Source organism: Saccopteryx leptura, chromosome 2, assembly GCF_036850995.1.
Source record: "Saccopteryx leptura isolate mSacLep1 chromosome 2, mSacLep1_pri_phased_curated, whole genome shotgun sequence".
NCBI lineage: Eukaryota > Metazoa > Chordata > Mammalia > Chiroptera > Emballonuridae > Saccopteryx > Saccopteryx leptura.
In genome coordinates, this window is record NC_089504.1 from 324,639,354 (window position 1) to 324,656,234 (window position 16,881).

Genomic DNA, 16,881 nt, shown 5'->3' on the forward strand with positions numbered 1-16,881 from the left:
CATCAACTCCCATATGCGCCTTGACCAGGCAAGCCCAGGGTTTCGAACCGGCAACCTCAGTGTTTCCAGGTTGACGCTTTATCCACTCTGGGACTTTCAAGTTTAAGAAAAATAATATGTAACTAAGAATGAAACACTTCTTACAGGAAGTATGAAATGAGATACAAAAAACAACAGTCCGTGTATGAGGAGAGAAATGAACTTTTGTTGTTGATGCCTTCTGAACCTTTTAATGTAAACTATGTTTTTAAATATAATATTCAGCCCTGGCCGGTTGGCTCAGCGGTAGAGCGTCGGCCTAGCATGCGGAGGACCCGGGTTCGATTCCCGGCCAGGGCACACAGGAGAAGCGCCCATTTGCTTCTCCACCCCTCTGCCGCGCTTTCCTCTCTGTCCCTCTCTTCCCCTCCCGCAGCCGGGGCTCCATTGGAGCAAGGATGGCCCGGGCGCTGGGGATGGCTCTGTGGCCTCTGCCTCAGGCGCTAGAGTGGCTCTGGTCGCAACATGGCGATGCCCAGGATGGGCAGAGCATCGCCCCCTGGTGGGCAGAGCGTCGCCCCATGGTGGGCGTGCCGGGTGGATCCCGGTCGGGCGCATGCGGGAGTCTGTCTGACTGTCTCTCCCTGTTTCCAGCTTCAGAAAAATGAAAAAAAAAAAATAAATAAATAATAATAATAATATTCAAGTACCCAAGTCAACCAAGCGAATACACACACACTCATAAAAGCAACACCCAAAGAACAAACAGAGCACAGAATCCCAAAATCCCCTTTCATACCCCCTCTGGTCCTCTTCTCCCAAGATTATACACTATCTTGCCTTCTGACAACAATACTAAACATATGTTCTCAAAAGAAATCAATTGGTTTCAATACAAAGCTTAGTACACTTATTTCCATCATTTGTCCTCAGAAACAAAAGTTGAACTTCTCTATTACCCCATTTTTCAAAATTTTAAGTAACATACCATACATCTCAGATTTAATGAAATCCACTCTGCTTTTCTTTCTCATCTGAAAACTTTCCACAGAGCTGCACTACATTCCTAATCATTTTGCTAATTAAACATCTTCAAATAAGAACACTCATGTTTTTTTGTTTTGTTTTGTTTTGTTGTTTTTTTTTATTTATTTTTTTTTCATTTTTCTGAAGCTGGAAACAGGGAGAGACAGTCAGACAGACTCCCGCATGCGCCCGACCGGGATCCACCCGGCACGCCCACCAGGGGGCGACGCTCTGCCCACCAGGGGGCGATGCTCTGCCCATCCTGGGCGTCGCCATGTTGCGACCAGAGAACACTCATGTTTTGAAACCAGTTGTGATAAATGTTTTTGTCTTTATCCAATTGTTTTTTTTTTGTTTGTTTTATTATGACAAGATGCAAAAATAAACATCATTAATATTTTTAGCCAGCACATAAGGGATGCATTATGCCTTCTATGCACTTCTGGGCAGTAGTAGAAGTCATGGAAAGTGGGGGAAAGGAGGAGAGAGAGAGAGAGACTGGCACATTTCATCCAGTTTTAAATCCTTCAGGTATGATAATAAGAATGTTATAATTAATTTAACAACTCCTTTGAAAGTACAACATAGCTAATTGAACCTAAATTAATCACAGCTACTCAGGAGAATAGATAAGAAATTGAGGCAATATAGCACAAGTCTTGCTGAGTATTACGAAGAAAATGTGTTGTGGGTTGAAAATACATACCACAAAATGACAGTACTAAATAAAACCACCACAGAAACATAAGAATATCCTAATAATTGAATATCATGAAATACTGATGTTAGGATTACAATTAGTTTGCTGAGTCTATCAAGTAAATAATATAAACTCAAATGCATACAATACAAAATACATCAAGTTGGTACCTACTTGTGACGAAAAATTTTTTTGTGAAAGTACAGCTATCAAAGGCAGCGATTTTCTCCTGCAAGACTACAACAAGGATCCTAAAATTAGAGGAAAAAAACATAAAAGAAGATATGAGTGGGAAATTCTATAAACTGAATCATAAATAAGTTAAATCACCTAGATTTAAACAAGTATCTATCACTACAACTTTAAAAAATCAAGCATTTCTTATACAAACATCTGTCTCATAAACTGTAAAAATATAAACACAAAATCTTTAATAATCAAGATAGACATCAGAGGCAGGAAAGTGACAGAAGAACAAACTACGTCTCAAAAAAATTTTTTCTCTGAACAAAATTTTATCTTCACACATTATAAATCAAATAAATCTATCTTCATTAAGAATGTATGAGATCAATAAGCTGCTGGCTATATACTAAAAGTGTTTTTCCACTTCTGGCTCCAAGTCATGGAATCGAATAGAAAAAGGGTTTATGTAACTTGTCACTTAAAAGTATTTCTGAATTTCCCAACACAAAGGAAAAAAGAGAAAAAAAAACTCAGACAACCATTATTCATTATAAATGAGCCATTTTGATTGACTCAATATATTAAAAGTTAACCAGACTCTGTATTATATTTCTACCCGAGTTCAAGATTTACAAATAATCAGGAAAACAATTTCGTTACAAAATTTTTTAACTGAACTTCCTAATGCATTCCAAATGAAGTTAATTTATAAACTACATTTTAGAGTACTGCTCCCAGTAAGACATTAATCTAATAGCCAAAATTCAAAGTTATTTTTAAAAAGCAAAGATTATAATTATTGTTAAATATTTAACATTCTCAGTGTATTTTTCAAAATTTAAGGGAAGTAAATCTGAGTAACACATGCTAATAATGGGTAGGGGGAAATGTTATATTTAACATGCATGTTTTATTAATCCTTCCATAGCTGACAACACATAATAAATGAAACCGTCATGGCACTTAACATAAGAAACCAACCAATTCTCAGACTGAGGTTAAAAGGCTTGGGGAAATCTATAGTAAGAAAGTGAAAATTCAATTAAAGGAAACTGCAGACAAGACAAGTCAGAGATTAAAATAATACAATCCAGTAGCCTCTTCCCAAAACACATTAACACTCAAAATTATTTCCAGTATGAAGGTTTAATTTCTTATGAATAAGCTCTAAAAACTAATTATAATACCTATCTGATTTGCAAACCCAAATGCAAAATTAACCAGAAAAAAATATCTGATAAATCAGATTTGACATTTTATGAAGCAAAATCTAAGAACTCTCCTATTATCTATAAGATACTTTTTTCACTCACCTTCACCACATTTAAACTTATACAATTTCTAATTGGAAAATCAATTCCAAGAAATTACATAAAGTATCCAAATAGAGAGGTTTTCTGTTAGAACATATCTTCAGGTACTTTTCTTTTAATAAAAATATACAAGTAAAATATGACCCTTTGCTACCTCAACCAAAAACCTAGAATTTTGTTTCTACTTTTCGTTGATGACATATCATATTTATAAATTACTCTATCTTCTTTTCCTCCTACTCATCAGTGTCATAATCATTAATTACTTATGATGAGCACACTGACTATGAAAAGTAAACTGTCTTCATCTTTAAAGTTATTTAATGCATTCATTATTTCATGGTCAAAACTCTAAAAAATAAACACAAAAATATCAGTTATAGGAAAATTTAATACTGACTGTATTTTCATGTGCATCACCCATAAACATAGTACTTGGAAAAAGTGCAGTTGAGAAAAATCCAATTTTGCCCTTCATAGCCTTTGTTGCAATTTTTAAAAATAATGTAAGAAATATTTTTTTAAAACAAAATTTGCCTGACCTGTGGTGGCACAATGGATATAGCACTGACCTGGAACACTGAGGTCGCCAGGTCAAAACCCTGGGCTTGCCTGGTCAAGGCACATATGGGAGTTGATGCTTCCTGCTCCTCCCCCCAGCTCTCTCTCCTCTCTCCTCTTTAAAATGAATAAATAAAATCTTTTAAAAAAATATTAACATCACGTTTTTTTCTGATTTCTAGTATATTCATGTACCTGTAATACAAGTAAATTGTGATCTACAAATCTTAGTTGTACTTATCTCCTTTTTCAAACGTGTTCAAATTTCTCTTTGGCAAAAAACATACTTAGTCCACTTTGTAACACACAAGGAACACCTAAAGAAGAGCTATCATTTGTTTTCCAGGTTAAATATACTAACTACTGGACCCAGCCATTCAATAATGTTGACCTTGAATAACTTTATATATTATAGTATAATTACATTATCCTAACAACCATTTAAGTCAGGGGTCTCAAACTCAACTCAGCATGTGGGCCGCAGAGCAAGATCACAGCCGTTCGGCAGGCCGCACTAGGTCTACAAAAGGCAACTGTTATGCAACACTTTTCAGTGTCACAAAACGACCAGAAACTGTAGTTCGTGGATTAGTCTGCAGGCCGCACAAAATTGTTCGGCGGGCCACATGTGGCCCGCGGGCCGCGAGTTTGAGACCTCTGATTTAAGTCCTTCTCCTACTTCCTATCATTTTGAGTTTTATATTACTGAAGAATTGTATACTATCACTGAACAGCTTTTCTTCGTCCTGTTTCTTGAACTCAAATACTTTTATCATTAGTGTCAAAGCCCATGCATTCTTTAGTTTATATTTATCCAATATGTCTACCTTTCCTATTATGTTCAACCTTCCTGAGACACTTTTTTAAGTATCCCTTTAAAATCTAACCTGGGTCTTTTATTATAAAATTTATTTTATATTGACACAGTGTAAAATATTTCATTACCCATGTTCTATGTGTTTGCTTTTTGATGCAATGAAAGAATTATAATCTACATTCATGACCTTGATCAAGGCTTTTACTATTTACTACTGTAGGGCTTCACTTTGCTCAAATGTAAAAAGTAAAGCATTGAGTAGTAGAAAATTCTTAAGGTTCCTTTCTCCTTCAATGTTTTAGACTTCTACAGATTAATTCTTCATTATTACTAGGTCAGACAGGAGTTCAACCCAGGTCAGAAAATTTTCCTAGAGATTTTAATAAAACAGATTTTAATGAAGGGAAACCCATCTAGCTTTTGTGTTAGTTCAACTGTAAGTCTTAAGGAATGAGAGAAAAAAAAAATCCTCCCCCCCCCCTTTTTTTGCTGTTCAGACATATACTCTGTTTTGATGACTGCTAAAAGGAAAATTGCATTTCATATCATAAACCAGTAAACACAGAAGCACATACATTATGTATATTAAAAAGTTATGTGATACATAGCAAACCATGCCTCATAACCTTTGTATGTTTGCTCAGATGCTTTCTACTGTGTGTGTGTGTGTGTTTCTGAAGCTGGAAACGGGGAGGCAGGCAGTCAGACAGACTCCTGCATGCATCCGACCGGGATCCACCTGGAAGGCCCACCAGGGGGCGATGCTCTGCCCATCCAGGGCGTCGCTCTGTCGCGACCAGAGCCACTCTGGCGCCTGGGGCAGAGGCCAAGGAGCCATCCCCAGCGCCCGGGCCATCTTTTGCTCCAATGGAGCCTCGGCTGTGGGAGGGGAAGAGAGAGAAAGAGAGGAAGGAGAGGGGGAGGGGTGGAGAAGCAGATGGACGCCTCTCCTGTGTGCCCTGGCCGGGAATTGAACCCGGGACTTCCGCACGCCAGGCTGATGCTCTACCACTGAGCCAACCGGCCAGGGCCTCTTTCTACTCTTTTCTATCTCATTTATAGAATGCTGGCTGCAATTTCATAAACTTAATTCACATTCATTAAGGGGTCAAGACTGAAAATTTGAAAACATTCAGTAAGAAATATTAGGAGCTGCTTCATTTAGTAGAACAGAAGGTATTTTTGCAACTTAAAAAAAAATAATAATTCAAAGATAGTCAATGATGCTGATACTGCTGTACATGATCAGGATGCATGTTACCTTATACAAGAAACATGTGAATAAATGCTTACCGCTTGTTGCAATGGAGATCATAAATAGGAGTTTTAAACTGAATGGACTTCACCATCTCCCCAGTACGAAGTGAATATAGATCCACACAACAGTAAGGTGGGCTCGTGCTAAAAAAAGACAAAAGCCATTATTTTTTCAAAATGTGAGAGGGCCAATAAACTCCACGTTATTAAAATCTTAAAATGCCTTAATAATATAATATAAGCAAACTAATTTGAGCTATTAAAAAGAAGATTCATAATATATCCCAAGCAACTCAGTTCAGGAATGCAAAATTAGGGAAAGAAAAAACAGTGAAACTCATTCACTAATTTAGTACTATAGAAAAATATCCTAAGATTATAAATAAATACAGAAAAGCACTTGATAAAATTAAAAATCTATTCATTAATCTGAAAAAGTATAACAACCTTAAAACTAACAAAAACTAGCAATCACATATAATGGTAAAATACTGAAAGCTTAAACCCTAAAATCAGGAACTAGGTAAGAATACTTATTATCACCACTTCTATTTAACATAGTTTGGAAGGTCCTGTACATAAGGCACAAACTACTATAAGGAAGAAAAAAAGCTGTCATTATTTGCTGATAACTTGATTGTATAAGTATGAAATCCAATAATACAAATCCCTAAGTGAAACTACATAGAGAGACAACCCCCAAAATAAAGACAAACCATTAGAATTAGGCCTTGGCTGGTTAGCTTTGTTGGTAGAGAGTCGGCTTGACATATGGATGTCCCAGGTCCAATTCCCAGTCAGAGCGCACCAGAGCTTCTCCACCACCCCCTTCTTTCTCTATCTATTCTCCTCCCAAAGCCATGGCTCAATTGGTTCCAGCACATCGGCCAGGACACTGAGAATGGCTTCATGGAGCCTCGTATCAGCTGCTAAAAATAGCTTTGTTGCCAGCATCGCCCCAAATGGGCAGAGGATTGGGGCCTCAAATTGGATTTGCCAGGGAGATCCTGGTTGGTGCTCATGCAGGAGTCTATCTCGCCTCCTCTCACTTAGAAAATAAAATAAATAAATAAATACAAAAAGACAAACCATTAAAATTAGGAATAAAATATGAGTTTACAAAGGTCACTAGATATAATAGGGCCTGTATTTTTATAAGTTAAGGACAAACAATTATTAAATAAAATTTTAGAACAATATTATATATTGAACATGTTAATATATTGAATATCTTTGAATAAATCTTAGGGAAATTTTCAATATATTTACACACTAAAAAAGAAAAAAACAAGACCATAATAAATGGAAGTATATACCAAAGGCTAGCAGACTTTCTAAACTGATAAAGTTCAACCCTAATCAAAAATCTACCAAGAATGAGGACTCATTCTAAAATTCACATGTATATGCATTCCACATAAGTCATATTATAAAGTAATTAAGACACTGGTTTTGGTACCAGAACATATGAAAACATTAATGTTTCCACCTTTAGAAATTAAGAAAAAAAGAGCAAGTAAAATACAATGAAAATAAATTGCAAATTCTGTCAATCATTTAAACAAAAAAAGTTTAGATAGCCTACACAAACTTCAGAATGTAGGAGATATTTTCTAATTTAAGAGGCCACTAACCCCTGAAAACTAAACAAATACTTTACAAGAAACTATAAATAAATTTATATTATCTCTGTCTCATGAATATACATAAAAATGGCTCAACAAAATATTAAGTCAAATTCTACAACCTAAAACCAGATGAGGTTTATCCCAGGAATGACAGGTTGTTAATAGAAGAAAACTTCTTCAACCTGATGGAGGGCATCTACAAAAGAGGCATATAAAAGAATCAACACTTTCCCCAAAAGATTATGAACAATTCCACTTCTGGGAATAAATCTGAAGAAACCTGAAACACTAATTTGAAAGAATGTATGTACCCTATGTTCACTGCAGCATTAATAAAAATAGCCAAGATACGGAAACAACCCAGGTGCCCATCAAAAGATGAGTGGGTAAAAAAGTTGGGGTACATATCTACAATGGAGTATTACTCGGCCATAAAAAGAATGAATCTTACCATTCGCAACAGCATGAATGAACCTAGAGGGTATTATGCTAAGTAAAATAAATCAGTCAGAGAAAGACAAACTATCTGATTTCACTTACATAAGAATATAAACAAATAAACAAAACAAAATCAGTCTCATAGATACAGAGAACAGACTGATAGTTGACAGAGATGAGGGAGTTTGGGGGGCTGGGTAAAAAAGGTGAAGAGCTTGACCAGGCGGTGGCGCAGTGAATAGAGTGTCAGACTGGGATGCAGAGGACCCAGCTTGAGCGCGGGCTCATCTGGTTTGAACAAAGCTCACCAGCTTGGACCCAAGGTCATTGGCTCAAGCAAGGGGTTACTCAGTCTGCTGAAGGCCCGCAGTCAAGGCACATATGAGAAAGCAATCAATGAACAACTAAGGCGTCGCAACAAAAAACTGATGATTGATGCTTCTCATCTCTCCCCGCCGTTCCTGTCTGTCTGTCCCTGTCTATCCCTCTCTCTGCCTCAAAAAAAAAAAAAGGTGAAGAGCCTGAGAAGTACTGATTGGTAGTTATGAAATAGTCATGGAAATGTAAAGTACAGCATAGGGAATATAGTCATTAATATTGTAATAATTCTGTCCAAACCCAGGTGAGTACTAGAAATTTAGGGGAACATTTTGTAAAGTATATGACTGTCTAAACACTATGCTATACAAATGATATTAATATAAAATATTACTGAATGTAAACTTTAACTGAAAAACATTTTAATTAGAAAAATAAAAAATATGTATGTTGGTGAGAATATGGAGAAAATGGAACCATTGTATACTGCAAATGGGAAACGAAAATTGGTACAGTCACCATGGATAACAGTATGAAGGTTCCTCAAAATAATTGTTCTTTTCCTGACCAGTGGTGGCACAGTGAATAGAGCATCAACCTGGGACTCTGAGGTCCAAGCTTCAAAACCCCCTAGTTTGCTGTCTTAAGCAGAAGCTTATCCAGCTTGAACGTGGGGTCACCAGTGTAAACACGGGATCACTGGCTTGATATAATCCCATGGTTGCTGGCTTGAGCAAGGGGTCACTGGCTCTGCTGGAGCACCCTCACCCCCCGCCCGTCAAGGCACATATGAGAAGCAATCAATGAACAACTAAAGTGCTGCCACTGAGTTAATGCTTCTCATCTCTCTTCCTTCTTCTCTCTCACACAAAAATAAATAAATAAATGAATTGAAATTTTTTATTCCTAATAACAAAAACAGTTAAATGTTAATCAATAGATGAATGGCTAAATATAGAGAAATAGCAACAGAATATTACTCAGCAATTTAAAAGAACAAATTACTACAACATACATGAACTGCAAAACCATTATGAAGTTTAAAAAAAAGGCCAGACATAAAAGTTTATATACAGCATGAGTCCCTTCCGATGAAAAGCTAGAAAGGCAAAACTATAACAGGAAGGTATCAGTGGTTTCCAGGGTTCAAGGAAAGAGGGAAACTATAGAGTATAAAGTGGCCTGAGAAACTTTTGGGGGTGATAATGTTCCTGAGTGTTGATCATGTTGGGTACTTACACAGCTGTATACAATTGGCAAAACGGGGTGTGGGGTGGGGGGTTCTAGTAAAATCTGAACTTCAGTCTCTAAAATTAACACAAGGCAAAAATTCTTTTCTTAATGTTCCCAACTAATTAAACCAGTCCTCTGCTGAGAAGCAATGAGTTAATAATGAATGAAATTTAACATTTTGCCAGACCAGCTGGGAAGGAAAAAACAGCTTGTCACCTTCAATTAGCAGCTCATTACAGCTACTGGTACACTAGAAACTTGAATTCTGATCATTTCACTGGCATTCATACAATGTCACAACTGAGATTCTTCCTGCAGAAAGCCTTGAATTGATAGAAGTAGACAAAACAAATGCAGTGAAGGCTGTTTAGAGTTGACTGAACAAGACTTGATAGAACTAAAAACTCTATTTCTATTCGGAAAACCCCTCTTATTCAATGCCTAACATAAAAAGATAATCCTTTAAAATAAGAGTTTTCAGAAAGTCACACATTCATAAAGGAGTCACGCTATCTGCCAATAACACTATTGTGTGCACGCCCGACATATCCTTTTGTTCTCTTTCTCTCTTTTTAAAAGCCATGACCATTTCCATGGGACACAGCAAGCCAATCTTAATTTTCATCATGGATAGGCTGATGAGAAAGGTTTCCATAACATCAGCAGTGTGCATGCCCCATAACTGGAAGGGCACAGGTTATTCTAAAACCTACAGACATAAAATCAGCTTTTACTCTAATATACACTAAACATTGGCACAAGAAAATAAGATAACTGAAGTTATGTATCAGAGGAGCAGGATCAAAGAAATGAAGAAAATTAAAACAGCTTATGATCAACACTATAAATCTATTAAACTTAAGTACCTTATAGAAGACTCCACCCAACCAAAGCACATACACTTTCCTCTACAGTGCACATGAAACATTCAACAATCCTGTTACCATATGTTAATCACAAAACAAGTCTCGATACATTTTAAAACAATGAAAACAATCTTTCTTACCAACCTGGAATGAAATTATAAAGCAAAAAGAAGGAAAATTAGAAACTCACAATTAAGTGGAATTAAACAATAACCTCTTAAACAATCACAGGGTCAAAAATATGTGGAATTAAATAATAAACTCAATACCACATTAACAAAATTAAGAAGAAAAACTACATGATCATCTCAACAGATACAGAGAAAGCTTTTGCCGAACTTCAACATCCTTTCATGATAAAAATACACGGGAAACTAGCAATAGAAGGGAATTTCCAAATATGATAAAAGGCATTTAAGAAATACCCACAGCAAACAATATACTCAGTGGAAAAAGACTGTTTTCCCTCTAAGACCATGAACAAGAAAAAGATGCTCGCCCTGTCCGGACAGCTCGGTTGGTTAGAATGTCGTCCAGAAACATGGATATTGCCACGATCCCTGGTCAGGGCTCACACAGGAACAGATGTTCCTGTCTCTCACCTGCTCTCTCCCTTTCTCTCTCTAAATTCAATAAAATAAACATTTTTAAAGAAAAGAAAAAGATGCTCACTTTGAACACTGCTATTCAACATTATATTGAAAGATCTTGCCAAAGCAATGTATAAGGAATAGAAAACCTTCTAAATTAGTAAACAAGAAGTAAACCTATCTCTATTCACTGACATGTTCTTATTAAGAAAATCCCCCCCAAAATCCAAAAATAGTGCTAAAACTGGTCAATTCAGGAATGTTACAAGATATAAGATCAACACGGATAAACCAGCAATTATTAATCCAAAAGAGAAATAAACCAGTTCCATTTTCAATCACAATATAATCTCTATCAAAATTTTCACAGAAACTTTGTGCATAAGTGAAAATTAAATGGAACTGTAAAGAGGCCCAACTTGGCAAACAATATTGAAAAAAAAATAGTTGGGAGTATTCACATTTCCCAATTTCAAAATTTACAACAAAGCAACATTAATCAAAACAATGTAATACTAACATAACATTAAATAAATAAACCAGTAAGATAGAATTCAGAGTCCAGTAATAAATCCATATATAGTATCTAGTCCAGTAATAAATCCATATATCTAAAATTAACTAATTCTTGAAAAAGGTACCTAGCACATTAAATGGGAAAATAACAGTACATTCAAGAAATGCTGCTGGGAAAAAGCTGTGGGACATATACACAATGGAATACTACGCAGCCATAAGGAAGAAGGAAATCTTACTTTTCGCGACAACACGGATGGACCTGGAAACTATCATGCTAAGTGAAATAAGCCAGGCAGAGAAAGACAAATATCATATGAGCTCACTTATTTGAGGAATCCAATGAACAATGTGAACTGAGGAGTGAAATAGAGGCAGAGGTGGGATCAAAGGGACCAGAGGGAAAGTAGAAGAGAAGATGGGATCAGAGAAGGGAAAGAGATTAATGAAATTATATATATATATATAACACAGTGTTACAGAGAACAGGACAGCAAATCCTGGAGGGAAGGGGGGGAAGGCACTTGGGGGGAATAAGGGGGCTGTAGGGGAATAAGGGGGTAGGGGGAGATATATTCAGTGGGACATATTCAGGACTTCCTGAATCTATGTCAACACAAATTAAAATTATAAAATAGAAAAAAGAAAAATGCTGCTGGGAAAACTGGAAGTCCAATTGCAAAAGAATAAAGTTGGACTTCTATCTTACATCATATGTAAACTTAACTCAAAATAGATAAAAAAAATCTAAATATGAGAGAACAACTCAGGAAAAAACATGGGTAAATCTTCACAATCTTGGATTTGACAATATTCTTAGATATGGCACCAAAAGCATAAGCAACAAAAGAAAAAGTCAGACAAATTGAATTACATCAGTATTAAAAGATTTTGTGCATCACAGGGCAGTATCAAAAAAGTAAAAAGACAGCCTAAAAAGATATAAAAAAAATATTTTTAAACCAAGTATCAGGTAAGAGTCTAGTATCTAAAAAATACTGTCAAGTCTTACTATTCAAGAACAAGAAAACAAATATCCCAATTCAAAAATGAGCAATGGGCCAGACTGGTGGTGGAGCAGTGGACAGAGGGTTGACCTGGAATGCTGAGGTCCCAGGTTCGAAACCCCCAAAGTCACCAGCTTGAGTGCAGAATCCTCAACATGATCCCAAGGTTGCTGACTTGAGCTCAAAGGTCACTGGCTTGAGCAAAGGATCACTGGCTCATTGAGAGGAGCCTGGTCAAAGCGCATATTAGAAGCAATCGACGAACAACTAAAGTGATACAACTACAAGTTGATGTTTCTCATCTCTCTTCCCTTCCTGTCTCTTGATCTCTCTTGCTCTATCTCTGTCAAAACAAATAAACAAAACAAAACAAAAAAAAAAACAGAGAGAGAGAGAAGAAAAAAACAACAACATGCAGACGGCATTAAAAAAAAAAAAAAGCAAAAGATGTGGATAGACCTTTCTCCAAAGAATATATACAAAGGATGCTTAACATCATTAATCATTAAGGAAATGCACATCAAAACTACAGTGAGTCACACTTCACACACACTAGGTTGGTCACAATAAAACAACTAAAAAAGAACAAGTATTAGCAAGGATGAAAAGAAAGTAGAACTCTGGTCTTTGCTGGTGAAAATGTAAATGGAGCAGCTGCTGTGGAAAACAGGCTGGCGGTACCACACAAAGCTAAGCACAGCATTACCACGTGGCCCAGTCATCCCACTCCTAGATGTATAATATATCCATGAGAAATGAAAGCATATATCCACACATACACATGGACATAAACATGCAGATCAGTATTACTTAATAACCACAAAGCAGAAATGACCCGTATGACCTTCAACTAATTAATACATGAACAAATTGTATTATACACATGCAATGTAATACTATTTGGCCTTAAAAAGAAATGAAGTTCCAACTACATGGCATTCTGGGAAAGGCATATCTATGGAGACAGTAAAAACATCAGGGCATGCCAGCAGGGGAAAGGTGAGGGATGAACAGGCAGAGCACAGAGGACTTTTAGGGCAGTTATACTCTGTATGATACAATAATGATGGATACATGATATCTTGTCTGAGGATCATGGTTAACTATTAAATGAAATGAGGGCATCTGTGCATATATATACAACCACACTAACAGAAAAAGCTGAGGAGTCAGTAGAAAAGAAATACACAGCCAAGAGAATAGAACAGAAAATGGAACCTTGGGAAACAGTGACATTACAATTTTTTTTACAATTTTTAATGTTTTATTAAAATTATTTATTTTCACATCTCTAATAGACTGTAATCTCGTTAAACATCTAGAGCAGTGGTAGTCAACCTGGTCCCTACCGCCCACTAGTGGGCATTCCAGCTTTCATGGTGGGCGCTAGCGGAGCAACCAAAGTATAAATAAAAAGATAAATTTAACTATAGTAAGTTGTTTCATAAAGATTTATTCTGCCAAACTTAGTGAAAATCCGACATAAAGTACTTGGTAAGTAATTATTATTATATTCTTTAACTTGCGGTAACTCTGCTTTATAAATTTTATAAAGTAAAGTTACTTCCCTACTTTACAAATCACCATTACTGTGGAACCAGTGGGTGGTTAGAAAATTTTACTACTAACAGAGATACAAAAGTGGGCGGTAGGTATTAAAAAGTTGACTACCCCTGATCTAGGGAATGATAAATGACCTAGGTATCTAGAGGCCTTTGTGAATAATATTATATATTGAGTACTTTAGCACTTTTTTAAGGCATAAAGAAATGATGATGGACCTTATACTTCATCTATGCAATTGAAGTACCACCTAAAAATGGTATATTAAATAGATATTATCTTTTATGCCTTATGAAAAAAAAACATTTACAAAGAATATCGTATTAAACGCTTATACTCCAATTTATAAATCTCTATCAAAAATATGTAAATTTTGAATCTCAGAATCAACTTTTAATTTTTAAAATATGCTTTTTTCTTTATATTCGTGTATTTTATTGAAATCATAGCTGTTTTTCCTACTCTTGATAATGTTTTCAAAATAATTTTTTATAATGCAATACAATGAGCATCACATTAAAGCAATGTGAAATATGGCTTTTATGATTTGAAAATTCTAAACATTAATACCATTTTTCTTTACAAAGACTTTTATTATTTTTATTCATGATATTTAACAGATTGAACCAAAATTAGGAAAAGCGGAACAAAGTATTTGAAAAAGTGACATTTTCCAAGAATGTGCATGTATAAGTGAAACACAAAATAGCAAAGACATTTTAAATCTACCACAAATTGCACAAAGCATGGAAACACTTATTCTTAAATGGGAAAAAGCTGCACAACCTTCAACATGTGTTATTGAATCTAATCCTTTAAATATAAGAGGAAAATTTTTGATAGAATTACATTATTTGTATTCTTATTCAGTTCCTAAAGAACAAAAGCCAGTTGGTTGTATTTTTTATTAAGTAATTAAAAAGAAAATGCAAAAAAAAAAAAAAAATGGAAAAACCGTATTAAAAGTTAAATTTGTGATTAGCCTAGTTCATAATAACCTTTTTCTTCTCCAAATTTCTGAATAAACACAGGGTAATTAAAACTTCCAACACTCCCACAAGTTGAGAATAGTAATAGTGAAGCCTTTCCTTGGGGAAGTAACCAGGCAGGAAGGAAGAACATCTCCACAAAAAAATAAGAGGTAGTGTTAGAATTGAGAGTGGAATCAGGTGTTCTTCAATAGGGATTCTTACCTCACGTACTACATAAAGACAGCCGAAGACATACCACATTAAATTTTAAAAAATAATTTCCTATTATTTGCAATGAAATAAAAGGATGAGTTAGAAATACTCTACTTTTAAGGAAAATTCAAAATATATAGCTTTAAAAAAAGGATAGAATGTAAAGTAATAATACAAGAAAATCTGTTTAATGTATCAGTGAAAAACAAAGGCAATGAAAATTCAAATTATGGAAGATACACTACAGGGGACAAGAAAAGTCTGCAGTTTACTCCATAATACAAACATATATATGATCTATATATGTATTTATGATACTATTTTCCACTATGCCTACATAATCTTTGTCCTCTAAAAATCCATTCATATATACAGCACTTCAAATTTAAATAGGAAATATTTTCAAAACTTTTCTTGTATAGTAGAGATCAGCGAACTATATCCCAAACCTAATCCCCACTGCCATGTTCACTGGGACATAGCCACACCCCCTTATTTTCTATGGCTGAGTAGTTGCCACAGAAACCATATGGTCCCCTAAGCTTAAACATTTCATATATGGCAAAAAAAATTTTTGCCGACCTCTGATCTATAGTGAGTTTTTTTCCTAATGTAATTGGGCTGCTTTACACTGTCTCAGGAGTCTCAGGGTATTTGCTTCAGTTGTTGTGGGGGAATATGAGGTGAGCTTGAGTTTCTGAAACACAGGAACTCTACTATGATGTATCTTGGGATATAACGATGTAACTGTTCTGATTTTTGACATTTCCTCCATTGCATTCCTTTGCCTCTCTTATTTGGAAACTATGCAAATGTTATCATTTTCCTCAAGTTCTCATTTTATTCCGTTTTCTATCTATTCTTCCTTCAGTGCCCTCCAATTTCTTCATCAAATCTGTGATGTATTTTCATGGGATTTTTTCCCTATTTCTTCCCATAGGTTTTATCTGTCCTATTAAATCATCTTCTCTTCTCTGAGTTCTTGTATTTGTTTTGTGCTCCTGGTTTATTATATTATAAAAAATTCTTATGAAATATTTGTTTACAATTATCAATTGCTCCATAGCAACAGTATTTTACTAACTTCTTCACTTATGAGTAACATCTCACTGAGTTAGGTTTTCCATTTGTACATTTCATGTAAGTTTTCAAAGATAAATTTGTTTCTAAGTTGCTTGTTATTCTTTAATGGTCATTAAAGATCTATAGTAATGCTCCTTCATTCATTCTTGATATTGGTGATTTGTATCTTCTGTTTTTCTTAATCGGATTTAGTGCTATAACTATCCCTTGTCCCTTTTTTTGGTTACAGCCCAAATTTTTGATAAGCTGTTTTTCTTAACCGTTCTATTTTTTTATGAGTTCTGCTTGACCCATAGTTCAATTTCCAAACATACTACAAATTTTCAAGAGATGTTCATTACTGATTTCCAAATTCATTTCATTATGGTTATAAAAATACTCTATTACTAAGTCTTGATTTATCACCCAGCATATAATCAGTCTTGGTGAAAACTCCATATGCACTGAAAAATATGTGGATATGATATTCTAGAAATATCAGTTGTATCAAATTGATATTATAGTTGTGCCTTCCATATCCTGACTGATATACTGTGTACTATTTCCATCTGTTACTAAACGGGGAATGTTTACCTCTAACTTTAATTGTTGATTTCTCTAGTTCCTTTTCAGCTAT

The 16,881-nt window shown here is 35.2% G+C and overlaps 1 protein-coding gene across 6 annotated transcripts in view; it reads right to left on the bottom strand.

Moving 5' to 3' along the window:
- BCAS3 (BCAS3 microtubule associated cell migration factor) overlaps window positions 1-16,881 on the bottom strand; it is a 614,901-nt gene that overhangs the window by 480,192 nt on the left and 117,828 nt on the right. For all 6 annotated transcript variants that reach the window (XM_066363166.1, XM_066363167.1, XM_066363164.1 and 3 more), the window contains exons 8-9: window positions 5,876-5,983; window positions 1,880-1,956 (exon numbers count right to left, since the gene is read on the bottom strand). In XM_066363166.1, the coding sequence (XP_066219263.1) occupies window positions 1,880-1,956; window positions 5,876-5,983 (185 nt within the window). The remainder of the gene's footprint in view (window positions 1-1,879; window positions 1,957-5,875; window positions 5,984-16,881) is intronic.